Source organism: Ambystoma mexicanum, chromosome 1q (assembly GCF_040938575.1).
Source record: "Ambystoma mexicanum isolate Mex_15411 chromosome 1q, UKY_AmexF1_1, whole genome shotgun sequence".
NCBI lineage: Eukaryota > Metazoa > Chordata > Amphibia > Caudata > Ambystomatidae > Ambystoma > Ambystoma mexicanum.
Window position 1 is genome coordinate 1,155,001,712 of NC_090922.1, and position 16,823 is coordinate 1,155,018,534.

The window sequence follows — 16,823 nt, forward strand, 5'->3', positions numbered from 1 at the left end:
TGAGTCACACTTCCCTCTGCGCAACCCCTTTCGTTAGCCGCACAAGCATCCAAAGAGGTTTTTCTTGAGGGTGTGGTGCTTGCACACACCTCCACAAGTGGATGGTCATGGGCTGGGGCCCCAGCCGTATTTTAAGGTGCTTCCTTCCAACAGCAGCTTAACAGTGAAGTCTATGTCATATACAATATATCTGTTTTTTTAATGCATTCTCACGATGGGTTGATTAGCTTTGTGTGAGTGTTCTGTACTCCACTGTAGTTTTCTTTTCCTACTTTGGGAGGCAGGCCATGCCAGCAGCCCCCGCAAGCTGCGCAATGTGGGTTCAGTCATTCCCGGTGAAACTACGTGACTGGAGCCGTCATCGACACTTGGCAAGCTCAGTTCTGTATCCGGTCCCTTAGCCAGCGGTATGTCTTCTTCGGGGAACATTACGTGTCAAGCTTCCAAGCCCCAGCTCACCTCGTCGCCAGTTGTTCAGTCTCAAGGGCCTGGCGTCCGGGAGTTCGAATAACGACACGTCACGCTGTGTCTGTGTGTCGGAGGATCCCTTCCCTTATTGGGGCAGGGCTTCCCATTTATTATTTGCACTTCGTGGATCGTCACATGATATCATGGCAGCCCACGTCATGATATTCACTGTGGGAGAAATCTTTATCAAGCCAGAAGGGCTTTAGGCCTCTCCTGAATTTAATGTACTCAGAAATCACCCCCCCCCCCAGATCAGCTCCTGAGGATGTGGGGGGGGGGGTGATTTCAACAGTTCTGGACCACCACTATTCCCAAATATATAGAGTTTGAAGTCACATGGGTAAGCTTTTTGTCTGCCCTCGATCTCAAGGGAGTTCTCGCAATGTATTTATTAAGATTGTTGAACACGTGCTTTTCTATAATTATTAAGGGTCTGCTTCACAGAGCGTTTTCCAATTGAATTGCGCAATTATAAAATGCTTCTGTGAATCAGATCCTAAATATCTTTAGGCCAGAATAGAAATAGTGTAGTTGTTTGAGAAATGAACTATGCAGTTATAGATATGTACTGCCATCAGTAATGCTTGTTTGCTGCTCATCGTAAGTGTTTACAATATCTCATTGATCTGTATGAACAATGGTTCCATTAAAAATGATATAACCAAGATCCCTATTTACAAATGTTTACATGCATCACAGGCAAAGAGAGGTCCTTTGTAGAACTAGAGGATGATGTCAAGTCAAGTTTTACACAATGTTATAATATGTAGTCATTGAACAGTGTGCAGATTTGCTTTGTAAAATCAACTGTGTTTGAATTCACAAGTTGCCCCTTTTTGTTCTTTCATTCAGCCTCCCAAAATGCATTTGCAAAGTTCCTGTTGTGCTGCCTGAAGTGCTGCTTCTGGTGTTTGGAAAAATTCATAAAGTTCATCAACAGAAATGCATATATCATGGTATGTATTTGAAACGGCCAGGCACCACTATGTTCCTTCACTTGTGTTATTGCCTCTAAATGACACATACATAACCCAAAGAGATAGGAGCTAATTCATCTGAAAGTAGTTATTGATTAAGGAGACCTCAAATCATGGTTTGCTAGTAAGGTAATGTGCGAGAGCCCTGCTGAAACCCACACCATTTCACTTATTTTGTACTTTTATTGTTAGCCTTAGCTATTATTCTGGCCCTGTGGAACTGGAGCCAGAAGTTGTTGTAATGAGAATGTTCTCTCTCAACCTGTAAGGCTCTGCAGCGATCCTGTGTCAGTGAGGATCAATTTTGACAGGATTAAATACAATATTTCCAAAAGTACATCAAAGTGTCACTGTGATGAATAACTTTGCGTTTTGGCCCTTTTAAACAGCAGTTAAACAATGTTACATTTTCTCTCATGATAATGGTTTTGATAACTGGAGGGTTAAACCACTGCCCTGCTGTGTGATGGCAACCTACACCGAGTACAAATCAATTATGTTTCCTTGTCTTAAATGAGTCATGCTGGTATCGCCTCCAGGGATGTCAATTCACCAAACTGCCAGGGGTAGCAGAAATGACATCACACATCTGATAACATCAAAGGGACTGTCTTTTGACCCTAATGCATCATTGAAACTGACATATGACCTTATGCCATAATGACATCACAAATATAACAAACCATACCACCAATAAGAGTATGCACCATTAAATATCAAATAGTATTAAAGCAGACACATTGTTTTTTCACTTTCGATCCACATATGAACTACGCCATTGGAACAGTCATAAAATGCCACAGGAACACTCTGACTCTGTAGAACTATCTGCGATGGGTCAGAAGAAGGATGCAGACTCTTTGAGGACATTTTAAGTAAGGATTTATTATATAAAAGTCAGAAAGGCCTAGCTATCCTTATGGCTATGGAGTGTTCCCTAATTAAAGTACAACTAAGGTGCTCATCAGTCATCTTTTTCTCATTGTCCAAAAATGTCTAGTGTTAACATGTATATCAAATGCGGACTGTGGGGGGTTGCACTAGAAATATATGGGTTTTGGGAACTGTACTTTCATTTTGGAGAGCACCAATTATTGGTACAATTACAAATCACATTAACTTGAGAACATACTTCTCTGAACAGCTAGAAACCACCCCTTCCCCAATTCTACTTTGTATTTGGAGTTTTTCTTAATACATTGCCCTTTTCTACATAATGCTATTAGAAAGATGGTTCATTTAAATTGGCATCATTTCCTGTGGATGGAAGTAGACAGTCACCCTCTCCTCCCACTGGCATGACGTGGCTGCACTCAGAATCAATCTTTTAGAGAACTATGGCTTCAACAGGTGAAATGTTTAATAATCATCTGTAAATTGTGAAAACTTGTTTTCTAGTTCACAGCTTTACTCTTATAATGCACCTGTCAAAACACAGGGTTTGGTTTACCTGCTACTGTCAAAATCACAACCTCCATGTTGAATTGCGAATACTGTGACATTCTATTTTAAATCATTTTGCCAATGGCTTTGGTTTTTGTTATAAATCACTCTGCATAATGTGCTGATAATGAAACAGCATTATAGAAAACAAAAAAATGTATATTTTAAATCACTTTAACAATGGCTTCTGTTACAGTCCAACCCATTCAGTGGTCTAGTTGGTAAATAATTCCTAAGGACATATATTTAATTGTGCTGTTGTGTTTGTTTTTTAAGGCACAGAAAGAGCTTGGAATCTCACAGATCCAGGCAGCTTCAACCAGTCAGCATTACCTCTTCTGTTATCAAAAACCTTCTCTGAGGATTTAACCTTATTTATGCAAAGTTCTGCATCAGATTTCCTTTGAAGAAAGGCCTTCTTATAGGGTCCACCCATTATCTCCAATATATTATCCCACTGCAGCACGTATCCTGTCATGCATGGTTCCCCTGCCTGCAGATTTATCAGAATCCCAGAGTTCTCTCTACTTTGTTTTTGGGATTATATAGCTGTTAACATTTTATTTTTTATCTGACATAGACATTTTCCATTGGACACATTTTCTCACTGGTTCCCTACAAATGCTGACACTCCTTGTGGTACACCCCTCTAAGCAGATAGGTTCAAAATATGTACTCATGTGCAAGGGGAGGTTCTGGTCAGATTTTTACCCAAATTCATTTTTCTTCCATAACTTTTATTAGGAATGTATCCTGGTTTTGAGATATCATTTTTTAAACCGTACAGTACTTCTGCATCTGCCGACATGTGGTACGCTCCACTAGCATTAACAATGACCACGTTATTAAATTATTTACATTTATACATAGTTGATATATATTAATATGTCATATTTATATGCATAATGTGGGGTCTGCTTCACAGAATCCAAAACTGTCTTGGCTTGCTCAAACTACCTAACCATTGCAAAGTTATTAGTGAACATATAATTTACATTATTTGTGCAATTTTAAATGGGCATTTTTATACAAGGATGTCCATGTAAGCTAATAATTAACTCTAGCTCGGCTGGCATATTTCTCTTGAGATCCAAGCCAGCCATTTTAGATGCAGAGATGGTATTTTATGGCAGAGCCAGAGTTGATGAAAGGCTTGTTCTGTATAAAACAGGTCATCCAGCATTTGACCAATTCTAAGTCATAAAATGAAAGGAGACAGCAGGCATTTGTTTTTTCAGAGTGCACTGTATTATTTATTTGGTATTGTGCCAAGATGAGCATTTGGTTCACTATGGGTGCTTAACGGGTTTATCTGCAGATGGGTATGAGAACTGGCTTTGACAGGTGGCTAACTCATGACTTTGAAAGTCATTAGCCTCACACTTTATTCTGAACCTCCTTTGTTTAATTTTTAAAGATGCAGTCACTTTCCTTCTCGGACATTACAAAACATGTGTTTGAAATTGCATATTATGTTGAGAAATGATCACAAATTTGGTAAACCACTCTTATATGCTTAAGAACAAATCTATAATGGGATGATACATTGCAGGGATGAAAAGCAATGCACAATATATTCCTCACACCTTCCCATCCTGAGCTTTAGGAGTTCATACCAAATTCAAACTAAGATGTTCTACTACTAACTGAAACCTCAATCCCTTCAGATGACTGCAGTATCCTTTCCGGGTCTCATATCCCCTGTGTAGAAATGTTTATCAACGTTCTGACCTATTAAGAATGGTGGGAGCCTAGCCATTAACTATAAGTAGAGCTAAACATTTCTATACTGACTATTTCACCATTATCTACAGCTGAATCGCTTGTGTTGCCACCAAAATGCACCAACACCATATAAATGCAAAACTAAACCAGAACATGTTAAAGAAACCAGTTAAACACTAACATTTGTAATAGTGAAAAGAAATGGTGAGGCATAATGAAATACATTTTTTATGACACCTTAATAAATACATCACATTTTTACAAACAAAGGTGCATGTTTTTGAGTTGTGCATAAATTATGCTAAGGGGGTTTATCTGCAGATGGGTATGAGAACTGGCTTTGACAGGTGGCCGACTCATGACTTTGAAAGTCATTGGCCTCACACTTTATTCTGAACCTTCTTTGTTTGATTTTTAAAGATGCACACACTTTCCGTCTCGGACATTAAAAAACATGTCTATGAAATGGCATATTATGTCAAGAAATGATCACAAATTTGGTAAATCACTATAATATGCTTCAGAACAAATCTATAATGGGATGGTACATTTCAGGGATGAAAAGCAATGCACAATATATTTTGTTTAGTAAAAATGAGTTTCATTTATAGAAAATCTACTACAGTATCTGCAACTGAAAAGACATAATCAAAATGCAATACTTTATTTTATGGTTCAAAAAAGGTAGCAGGCGCTCCTCTCTAGAAAGAACATGCATGATAACCTGTTCTGAGATGAGAGTTTGCAACACATGCTTTTTGCTCACTGTACCTTTCACAGATGGGAAATATCCATTTGCATATCAGTCTTTGTCCCGCCCACATGGGCAGTCCAGCACCGAAATGCTATGGCAATTCCTCTCTGAACAAGAGTACCAACAGCAACCCCATACACGTGTTTCAGCCTTGTTGGGCCTCATCAGTGAGGTGAAGTTGTGCCTCTCTGAGCACAGTGAGCAGGGAGTCCACGTCTGGTTGCCCCCAGGTAACTAAGGGTGACCAACCCCAAATTCCTTGCAAATATTTCAAAAAAGGTAGCAGGGGCTCCTCTCTAGAAAGAACATGGCATGATAACCTGTTCTGATATGAGAGTTTGCAGCACAAGCTTATTTTATGGTCCTCACAACTTCCCATCCTGAGCTTTAGGAGTTCATACCAAATTCAAACTAAGATGTTCTGCTACTAACTGAAACCTCAATCCCTTCAGATGACTGCAGTATCCTTTCCGGATCTCATCTGCAGCATCTCTGAATAATTTTTAACATGGCATTGCGAAGTGCAACAGTGGAGTGTGACAAGTTTGTGTACTCTCTTATATGTTACCCTTTTGCACTGCACCATGCAAAATCAGTAAACATCACCTGTCATTTACACAACACAGGGAGTGTTTAAAATGGATTCCTGTGCAATCTGTCTGCTGTTTGTGGGTGTAAAAAGAAGGTGGAAAATACATGTCTGTGTAAATGCTCGAATATTTGTATGGATGAAAGGAAGGACATGGCAGAATAGTTACTTACAATATGTACCTCCTCTCTGCCAAAAGAATGAATGAAAATATGCCATGGAGTAAAATCAATACATACAGTTTTTGTGTATACATTTTACACATTGATATTGCTTCACAGAACATAGAACATGAGCTCTTGTGTGTCTGTGTTACAATTATTTCTGATACTTGTGAAACAAGGATGTTGGTCTTTACGAACTAGGGAGTACATGTGTAAATGCAACTGCAATGCTAGACACACTCTCTTTATTTGGTTTCTGAAGGGGAAAAGTGTCCCTTCTACACTCATCTTCTGTGTCCCAGCCACCTCCGCTGAGAACCGGTCCTCAAAGACTGCTTTGTTTCAGGCTGTGAAGCTAAATTCTCTGGGTGTTCAGGTGGTTCTACCATTGTACAGTTTTCCTGACTTTTCTGAGGTAACATGATGACTCAACTTAGTGAAATATCCTAGTGGTGTCTATTACTTCACAATCATGAGTAAGAAATTGTAAGTTACTCACCGTAGTGACTAATGTACTCTTAGTCCATAGTCCCCTTTCCTCCATACTGTATGGGCGTACCTTCCAACGGACCGGAGACTGAACCTTTTTCACCAGAAAAAACCTTCTTCCCCTTTAAATTTAGAGGTGCACGGGGCGCAGCCCAGGGAGCATGTGCTGCCCTGACTCCGCCCTCTAGTGCCACACCTCAGTCCCCATTGACGTGACGACAATAGATATAACATTGCCTAATGTTAGGGAGAATTCTCTCTTTAGGCTGAATTTCCTAACCTAGTGAGTCCCCCAGCCGCTTTGCTGGATTTGTGGAGTTTGTTTTTTTCTCCTGCCAAGAGTGAGACTCTTTTTCTCCCACTCTTGGACATGATTTATGATGGTTCCTTTGACTGTTAATGTGTTTTATGGGCTATGGGGTCCTTTACTCCATAGGGTCTCATGTGTTTTTACTATGTGTGTTACACAGCACCCTCCGTGCAGTGACACAGGGCTGTCATAGTGACGCCCCACCATAGACTCCATACCCTGGGACTGACTACTGTCTCCCAGGGCATGTAAAGTCACCATTGGCTTTACTAGTCCCAAATTATTAACAGAAACCGGTACAAACCATCATATTGTGGACATACTGGTCGGGGCAATTCGATTGCCCACGGGGTCTGTTAGTCGAGGGGGCACGTCTCCGTCCCCCCTGATCGATTTTTGGCTGGTGGCAGTGGATACTACTTTTTATATTCGACCGCGAATATATCCCTATGGGATTTTCCCATTGTTCGAGGCTACCAACTTTAATTATTTAATTCTCATAGCCTCGAACATACCGCCGGTTTATTTAATTAATATTAATTCGCTGGTTGGTAATTTTTGCCAGGACTTGATTCTAAAATGGCGTTTGTGTTCTCTTCTGTGACTCCAACCCAAGTCGAGCCCTTTGTTCCACTTTTTGGCAGGCTTCTCCACAGAAGCCTCCAAAAGTGGTGCCACTCTGTCTGGGTACCACAGGGGGTGTGGGAAGGGGTTTAGGCACCCTGGACTGAGTTACCTTGGTAACTCAAGTCGCACTCTTGTGTAATTGGCCCATGTGGTGAGCCGGCCGGCTCACCACTTAGCATGTTTGATTGACAGCTAGGCTGAGTGAATGGGGGTGTGCTGCATAAAAGCAGGGCTTTAGGGACTGGAACTTCAGAAGTCGCCACAGGAACTGGGAATCCGACGAGGGAGAAGCTGAGCCGACCTGCCACGTCGACACCACCGGTGGAGCCCTGCAGAACCGACTCACCACTTCCCAACGACAGAGAAGATCTCCCGGCTGGAGATGCTTCTTCCCGTGACTGGTGGGCATAACCAGTTTACCTTCTTTTCCTCGCATCCCAGGACGGCTTGTGGTCGAATTGCCCGTGCCAAGCACCCCGGCAACCGGATAGCCACTTACCACTGGACCGCGAATAAAAGGACCGCTCCTTTTACCTGAGAACTCCGCGGCTGGTTTCTTCCCTGGCAGTGCAACGGTCTCCTGTCTTCCTCCCAGACGAGATCCTCTCTTCCCCCGGACGAAGCACCGACTTGCATCCGCTGCCAGGAACAACTGCCCCCGCTGGAGTATTCTCACCACTTTAAGGTACCGTGTCCGCCAGGCCCCCCCCCTTTCTAAAGATTGCTACAAGGTAATAATAATCCCTTACCCTTCTGGACTGGGCTGGTTGCCTTGACCCTCTAACTGGTCCCTTTCTTTTGGTCCAACTCTTTCTGAACCTTTGCAAGACTTTTGTGCACTTCAACCGTGTGACCTTGGACACATTTCGTTCTGTTCCTCTTAAAGTGGATCCGGCCTTCTGAACTCTAACTTCACCGTTTTACTTGCCTTCCTCTCTTGTTGTGTTCTTGTGAAAGTGTTGGGATCTGTTTTAAATTATACTCTGCTTTTCTCTCCCTTTTAAAACGAATTATTAGAGTGCCATCTGCGTTAAGCGCTCACCGCTGTCTGAAAATAAGTGGGGCTTTACTTAAGACTTGTCTAATATTCTTCTAAGGGAGTGTATATCTTTTAGTGACCGTGTTTTTAACTGCTTAACATTAGTGCCTGTGTGTTTTTCTAGGGGTGGTTTTAAATAAATAATTATATATCTTTTACATCATGCTCTGGTCAGTGTTTACTTGTTCCACTGTGTTCTTTTTGACCTATTGTGTATACTGCCTAACTCTTCTTGAGGGAAGTCTGACTGCTCAGCCACAGCTACCAAGTGAATATGTGTGGTACAGACTGCTACCAAGTGGGTTTACTGCCAAACACCTGTAGTCTTAAATCTTTTGCAGTGGTCCCAGAGGGAACTGCACAGGTTTCTGCCTAACACCTAATGACACCAGTATTATTAGGGGGGAGGTTGGTGGGACGTATGGAGGAAAGGGGACTATGGACTAAGTGTATGTTAGTCAGTACGGTGAGTAACTTATAATTACTCTTACGTCCTGTCCCCTTTCCTCCATACTATATGGGCGATTACAACTGATTGTAGCCCCAGGGTGGAGAGGAGACTCTCCTTAAGCAAATAGGTTCCTGAGAACCGCCTGTCCGAAAGCTGCAGCAGATCTGGAGGTGGCATCCAAACCGTAATGCTTGCAGAAGTGGCGGCCCTGCTGATGACTTGCCAAGGTACATGGCGCTTGGAATGCGATGGCCGTTGTCTTGGCCCTGACTGCGTGGCCATCCATGTTGGCCGGGAGCGGCTTGTTCTGGCCCTCGTACGCTTCCTTGATGGCACAGACCAGCGGGATATGGATGCCTTATAGCCTGTCCTTGAGCCTCCGAAAGTGAAAAACAGAGCATCCGACTTGCGGAAGCCCTTGTCTGTCCAAGTAGAATTTTAGGGCACGCCTGACATCCAGGCAGTGCAGCACTCTCTGTGCTTCATCCTTGGGATCAGGAAAGAACGTAGGAAGGACTATTTCTTTGTTCAAGTGAAATGCAGATGGAACCTTGGGCAAAAATGACAGGTGCGTCCGCATGACTACCTTGTCTTTGTAAAAAGGTGGTATATGGTTCAGAGGCGACCATCGATCTCGCTCACTCTGCAAGCCGAGGTAAGACCAACTAGTAAGGCTGTTCGTGATGGTGACCAGCCTAATGTCCATGGACGCCATTGGCTCAAATGGTTTGTGCACCAGGGCGCCCAAGACTATGTTAATGTCCCACACAGGGTGCGGTCTTCTGACGGGTGGGTAAAGCCTAGCAAGACCAGCCATATGTTTCTTAAGTATAGGGTTGGAGGAGGAATATATGCCTTCCTCCGAGTTCCTGTAAGCCCCAATGGCTGCAAGGCATATGCGGCAGGTGTCCACCTGTACGCCTGAATGAGTGAGGTGCGCCGAAAAGGAGAGCACATCCTCCAAACTGCAGGCCAAGGGGTCGATTCCCTTGGAGTCTGCCCAGTGGCAGAATCTGGTCCATTTGCTTTTGTACTGGGCCCTGGTGGCCTTGCTCCTCACGCCCTGTATGATCTACAGATTGGCCTGTGATAGGCTCAGGTACCACACTGTGAGGGATAGTTTGCCTGGAGCGGGTTGGATGATTCTGGCCCCTGCTGTGCCACAAGATGAGCTCGGCCTGTCGGAAGGTGTATGGCGGGCACCTCCGAGAGGCTGAGTAGTTCCGAAAACCATGGCCTGGCCGGCCACCATGGAGCTATCAGAATGATGAGGAGTCGGTGAGACTCCGTGATCTTGCAAATTACCCTGTGGATCAGGGGGGTAGGTGGAAAGGTGTAGGCTTTCATGCCGGTCCACTCTAGGCGTAATGCATCACCCAGAGAACCAGGGCCCTGACCCTGCCAGGATGGGAACTGGGGATACGTCATGTTGTGGCAGGTGGCAAAGAGATCCACTTGGGGGTGACCCCACTTGTTGAAGATCTCCTGAATAACAAGGTTGTTTAACTGTCACTCGTAATTGTCTGCTCCTAGCCTGCTGAGCCTGTCCGCCTCCAGGTTGGATTCCCCCGGGAGGTGGACTGCCAAGTGGTACATTTAGTTTTCCAAGGCCCATTCCCACATGCTGATCGCCAGTGCGCACAGAGGAGGGGATCTGATGCCTCCCTGCTTGTTGACGTAGTACATGCTGGTCGAGTTGTCTGTTTGGATGATGACAACCTTGCCCTTGAGAAGTGGTAGGAATGCTCTGAGCACTAGCCAGATGGTGTTCAGCTCTAACCAATGAATTTGGTATTCCTGCTCCTGTTGAGTCCAGGTGCCGTGGACCGAGAGATCGTCCAGGGTCGCTCCGCAGCCCTCGAGTGAGGAGTCTGTGGTGATGGTGGCCCGTGGAGAGGGCAGCTGAAAGGGCTTGCCCGTCTATAGGTTGCAGTCCATGGACCACCAAGTTAGGTCAGGGTGGAGAGATGGAGGAACGTTGATTGTCACGGATTGTGAGCCCCGCTCCTGATTCCATGAGGCGCGAAGTGCAGCTGTATCCTTCTTATCCTTAGTCTTGTGTGCGGCACGGCTAACCGAACCGCCGCTTGTAGATCCAGGAGATGTTGGTACCACCATGCCGAGGTCACCTCTCTGCTGAGGAAGTGAGCGGGGCCCTCTTGATGGCTGAGATCTTGTCTTCCGCTGGGAAAACCCTCTCAGAGCACGTGTCCCAAATGAGTCCCAGGAATGTCAGAGTCTGCGTAGGGAGCAGCTGTGACTTCTTGAGGTTGAGCGAGAAGCCCAGGTCATGCAGTGTGTTCATAATGGCATGGGAAGAGTGGTGAACCACTTCTGGAGATGGAGCCCTGACGAGCTAGTCGTCAAGGTTTGGGTAGATGTGGAGGCCTTGCACTCTGAGGAGGGCCGCTACAGCGTTCATGAGTCTGGTAAAGACCCTGCGGCCCGAGTTGAGGCCAAACGGAAGGACCTTTTATTGGAAATGGTAGCCCATGATCCTGAACCATAGGAAAGAATGATGGGGCTGCCAAATTGGGACGTGTAGGTACGTTTCCTTCAGGTCCAGGGAGCCCATCCAGTCTCCCTTGTCCAATGTCTCCACTATAAAAGGCGTAACCATCTTGAATTTTTCAAGGGGTAATGAGAGGCTGAGGGTGGAGAGGTCCAGCACAACTCTCAGGCCCGTCTGCCTCTTCTGAATGGTGAAAATCCTGGAGTAGAAGCCGAAGCCTCCCGAGCAACGGGATCTCTGCCAGAAGAGTTGCTGTCCCAACCTGTGGGAGTAGAGGGGAGGCTGGGATAGGAAGGCAGTACCCCGTGGATACTATGGAGAGGATCCAGGGGTCAGCGAAATTCTGACACAAGAAATGTGCATGGAGAGCAAGCCTGCCCCCCACCGGAGACACGTGGACCTTTCCCTCAGAGGCCGAGGAGGGGGACTGGAAAAAGCCCTTTCCCCTCCCCCTTTTTGTTTTTTGTGCCAGTTCTGAGACGGCGATCAGTTCGGCTGCCTGAATCTGTGTTCCTGGAAGCCGATGAACCCTCCATACATACGACCCTTCTCTGAGCGAGGCTGAGATTGGGTGTGGTCTTTGTAAGAAAGACCACACCCAGAGCCAGGCTGTTCTCATGCCCGTGGCAATGCAGATGGCACAGCCTGAGGTATCGATATGCGCCACTGTGGATTCCATGAGGTCCTGCGCCACAAGCTTGGCTTCTGCTAGCCCCGTCTTAAAGCGAGATTGGCATTGGGGGTGGAGTTCTGGGAGGAAGTCTGCAATTTCCTGCCATAACCGCTGGTTGGCGGCCACCAGCATGGCATCTGTGTTGGCCTGACGCAGGTGCAAGGAGATGTTGGAGTAGATCTTCTTGCCGTATTCCTCCAAGATCTTCTCCTCCTTGCCTAGCAGTACCACAGAGGAGGAGGCTGAGGACGACTGAGGCTTGGAGTATAGTGATGCTGCAGCGATCACTGAGGAGTGTGGCTGAGGATGGGTCGAGAGTAAGAGTGTATCCCCCTCTATCTGTCTGTACTTGGGTGTCCAGGCGTCGGTTGACCAGCTGGACTGAGTGGGGCTTGAGCCAACCCTTCTTGGCCAGGGAGACTATACCAGTTTGCAGTGGAATCCCTGTGCTGGCAGAGGGGCATCTCGTGAGGACTTCAGCCAGAACCCCTTTTGCCGGCTGTTCGACCTCGGGTTGGGAGAGGCCCAGGTACTCCGCCAGGCCAGCAAGATGTTCATGGAAGGCAATGGAAGGCCCTGGCTGAGGATGGTGTGTCCGGATCGTCCTCCACGTACATATCCTGCAGATGTGGAGGATCTTGTGGAGGAGGAGTGATAGATGGGGTACATGGACCGCAGCCGGAGGGTGAGGAGGCGGCAGCGGTTGCAGAGTTGGCTGTGGAGCCGGAGGAGGCGGCTGCACCGGAGCCTGGGGGCCCAATGAAGGCGTCTGTGGTGCCTCTAGCATAGCAGTGGAAGAGCACTTCCTCACTGGCAAAAGAGGTGGCAGGGGGTATCGATGGGGTAGCTGGGGGCTGCTGGAGCCAATGCGTACCCGGGCCATATGGACGCAAAGGAAAGTAGCCCTGCGTAAATGAGGGGTAGACTGTAGGCCACGTACCTTGTTGAGGGCAGTCCCTCCTCGACACTCGTTCTTCGCCGAATTCGTGGCATTGGACGGGTGCCCCTTTCTGGTGCGGCAGTCATTTTGTCGAGCTGCCTGCCACGTGCCTGCAATGTGTTGCTCGGCCCGCTGGGCCTAGCCTGGTCTAAGACTCTTGCGTATAGAGCACGAGGTCTACCCTGCTCTTCGGGTCTCGGCCCGGTAGTTGTGACACCCTTAACCCGGGGGTTGGTAGAGCTGCGTTTAGGTGCCCTCTCAGACATACTGCCGGTAATGGGGCGTAGCCCCTCGGCCATTGTGCCGGTAAGAGGGCATAGCCCCTCGGGTGTAGACCCGGTACAAGAACCCTCCGGTCCCTCGACACTGTGCCCGGGAGGATCCAAGCACCCCTCAACCTGAAGGCCGGTAGCTGCAGCAGCCTTGGGGCACGTGCCGGTAGAAGGACTTGGCCGCTCCCTCCCGCGCTGAAGGGTCCCTTGCAGGGTGCGCTAGAAAAGATTGGCCCTACCTTGGGCCTGGTTCGATGCTTCACAAAGTTCTTGAGATCCTCTGGAGGCGACCTCTGGAAGAGCTCCCTCCACCTGGCTAGTCTGTTCTTCAGTGCCTTCCAGGACAGCGAGTCACACGCCGAACATGATTGCCAACTGTTGTCTGAGCCAAAACAACGTAGGAGGAGGGCATGGGGGTCTGAAGTCGGGAAGAGCCTGTTGCTGGATGGAGACTTGCTGTGGAAGTTGACATGCGCCGGGGAGGAGCATGATGCCTGAGGACCGAGTGCCTGAATGATAGATAAGACAAAAAAAAGACAAAAAGAAGAAGTATCCGCGTGTGGTATTACATGGCCGAAGCCAAATCCAGGAGTGCTGGTGAATTTGGTCTGTTCCCGTCGACGTGGAAAAGGGGACTGAGGTGTGGTGCCAGAGGGCGAAGTCAGGGCAGCGCATGCTCCCTGGGCCATGCCCCCACGTGCCTCTAAATTGAAAGGGGAAGAAAGTTTTTTCTGGTGAAAAAGGTTCCGTCTCCCATCCCTTGGAAGGGACGCCCATAAAGTATGGAGTAAAGGGGACGGGACGTAAGAGTATCATGGTTTGTTAACACAGTTTATGTTTATGGAAACTGGCTTGTCACTGCTTTGTTTCATTTTTTTTACATTCTACGAGCCTGTGTGTATTCTAGTCCCTCAAAGGCCAGGGTCTTTGAGGCTTGTTGAACGTTTTTTACCCTGTAGGGACACATCACACCAAACTTTGGGGACACGTTGATATAGGTCCTCTTTAAATTGAGGAAACTGATTGTTTAATCATTGTTTGACCCCCTAAAATGATGCTTCATGAAGAATTTAGGATAAGCAATAATGGGTGAAAACTGAATTGTTTGGGCAGGGGTATGGGATAAATTGGGCTTTTTATTTTGTTTATTTTCTTAGGAACATCTCTGAGATTTTGGGACATTGGAGGATGGCTTGATATCTCCAGGTTCCTGCATTTTGGTGGTTGCCTGGGCAGGTTAAATCTCAACCACCTTTCAGAGAAGACTGACGCTGTAGCATTGTAAGACAAATATATGGTATAAGATGTGTATTGGGAATAAAAGAGGATTGCAGGTTAGTTGTTTGGGCTTATTTCAACGCCAGGCTTATGGCATGTTTCAATTTAAAAAGTGTAAGATGATTGCAATATTGCCTGAATAAGAAGATACATCTGGAAACTGGGTTGTTAAATATTACATCACGGATTAATACCTTACCCTTTGGTGCTGAAATAGGGAAATGGGGATGCTAAGGCAGTATTGTTTAACGCCCAGCATTGTTTGTATTATTATTCTCATCTGGAAAGCATGGAAGATGTGGCACTGTGATGTGCAGAACTTTGAAGCACATGCATCATTTAATGCAATCTGTTCAGAATGTGCATCTTCATTGGGGGATAATGTTGTTATTAAGGGACTGGGGTCTTCTGATCATGATCCAGTTTTTGATGTTCAATGTTTTTAAACTGTTTGTTTTATATTGCTATGCGTGTTGACACATTGTATTGTATTGTATTAGCGTGTATTGCTGAACAAATAAACTAATTGATTTTGATGATGGTGATGATGACTCATGACTCAGAGATCCTGATTCCCACACTTGTTGAGATTTTGGTTTCTCTCTAAGAACCTGGAAACAACAGATCATTGTATTTGCTTTAGCTCTTCATAGCCCAGAATGCCATGTTGTCCATGCAAAAGAAGTGTGATGACATTTAGATAGCTCATGGCATACAGTCTTATGCTTCATCAATGCTCATCTCGTTGGTGGTGTTTCCCCTCCTGTGTTCTTTACTTTAGCATACAGTACTTGTGTTTTGTGCATTATAATAACCCATTGATCATTCATTTTTGTTATTTTTTCCAGATTGCTATTTATGGAAAGAATTTCTGCACCTCAGCAAAAGACGCCTTTTTTTTACTCATGAGGAATGTTGTTAGGTAAGCAAACGTTTTATACCATGCATGCAAAGACTTGTATGAATAGCTTTAATTTCATTTTTTAAAAGATGCTTTAAAATAATACTGTGTTTCTTTAAAAACAATATTAGAATCAGTCTAAAATATAGTAGTTGCTATGCCATACCTGGAAACCCCAATCCATGGGAATTTCCCCAATTCACTGCAAATGAGAGGGGGAGTAGCTTAGGGAAGGGGGGTTGTGAATATGTGAGATAAATGTTTGGAGATGGAGTTGTAAAATCCTTCCAGGAATGGAAGACTTTGTTCAGTGTGAATGAGGTGGAATGGTTTATAGATTGGCAAATCGGGCATTGTTTACAGAATAAGGCTTTGAAAGAAGGCACCACACGCCCATTCAGTATATTTGAGGAATTGGTTTACCTGCCTCCAAAAAGTGCTGATATCTATGATTTATGGGGTTCTCTTCTCTCCAGGGGTCGGTATATTATTAGAGCTTGGCATAGAGATTTGTGACATGAACTAACGGAACAGGAGTGGAGACATATCTTGACTCTAGCAGAGAGATCATCCTCTTGCATCCAGCAAAGACATCAGGCATATAAAATGCTATACTGATGGTAAAGAACACCAGAAATCCTTAGACTGTACACTCCTTTGGCATCAGGGCTTTGCTCTAGATTATGCAGTGGGATTGGTACATTTGTACACATTTGATGGCCGTGTCCTAAGCTGAATCTATATTGGGATCAAATCTCTGGTGAAGGAACAGATTTTAAAGCTGAAGATTCCCAGGGACACAGATCTTCTGATGGGATCCCAGTAGGCAAAGCACTATCTCCAAGGAAACTTTCCAGATCTTCTAAACAAGGCTCTCTTAGAAGCTAGGTCAGTAAGAGCAAGTACATTAAGATCACAGGATTGTCTGTACCTTCTGCACTGGTACAAGAAACTATGGGGAACCTGACAAATGAAAGTCTCTTACTCTCTGACGGATGAATTGACTGCTTCTTCTGAGATATGGGACCCCTTTTTAGATAATGTCAAGAAAAAAAAAAGAAGACTGCATCTGTCCAACAAGGCTGACGTCCATGTGTCCCTTTAACATATAGGAGGACACACAATGCATTTTGCGACTCTGAAGAGAAGAATGATATTATGAGCTGATGAACTTGAAGACTGTCCCTGAAACTCTGTGTTTGGGTCTTTGT

The 16,823-nt window shown here is 45.5% G+C and overlaps 1 protein-coding gene across 5 annotated transcripts in view; it reads left to right on the top strand.

The window, feature by feature from the left end:
- The window catches only part of SLC44A5 (solute carrier family 44 member 5), a 1,500,346-nt gene that overhangs the window by 1,346,543 nt on the left and 136,980 nt on the right, over window positions 1-16,823 (top strand). For all 5 annotated transcript variants that reach the window (XM_069641896.1, XM_069641897.1, XM_069641899.1 and 2 more), the window contains 2 exons: window positions 1,321-1,424; window positions 15,560-15,633. In XM_069641896.1, the coding sequence (XP_069497997.1) occupies window positions 1,321-1,424; window positions 15,560-15,633 (178 nt within the window). The remainder of the gene's footprint in view (window positions 1-1,320; window positions 1,425-15,559; window positions 15,634-16,823) is intronic.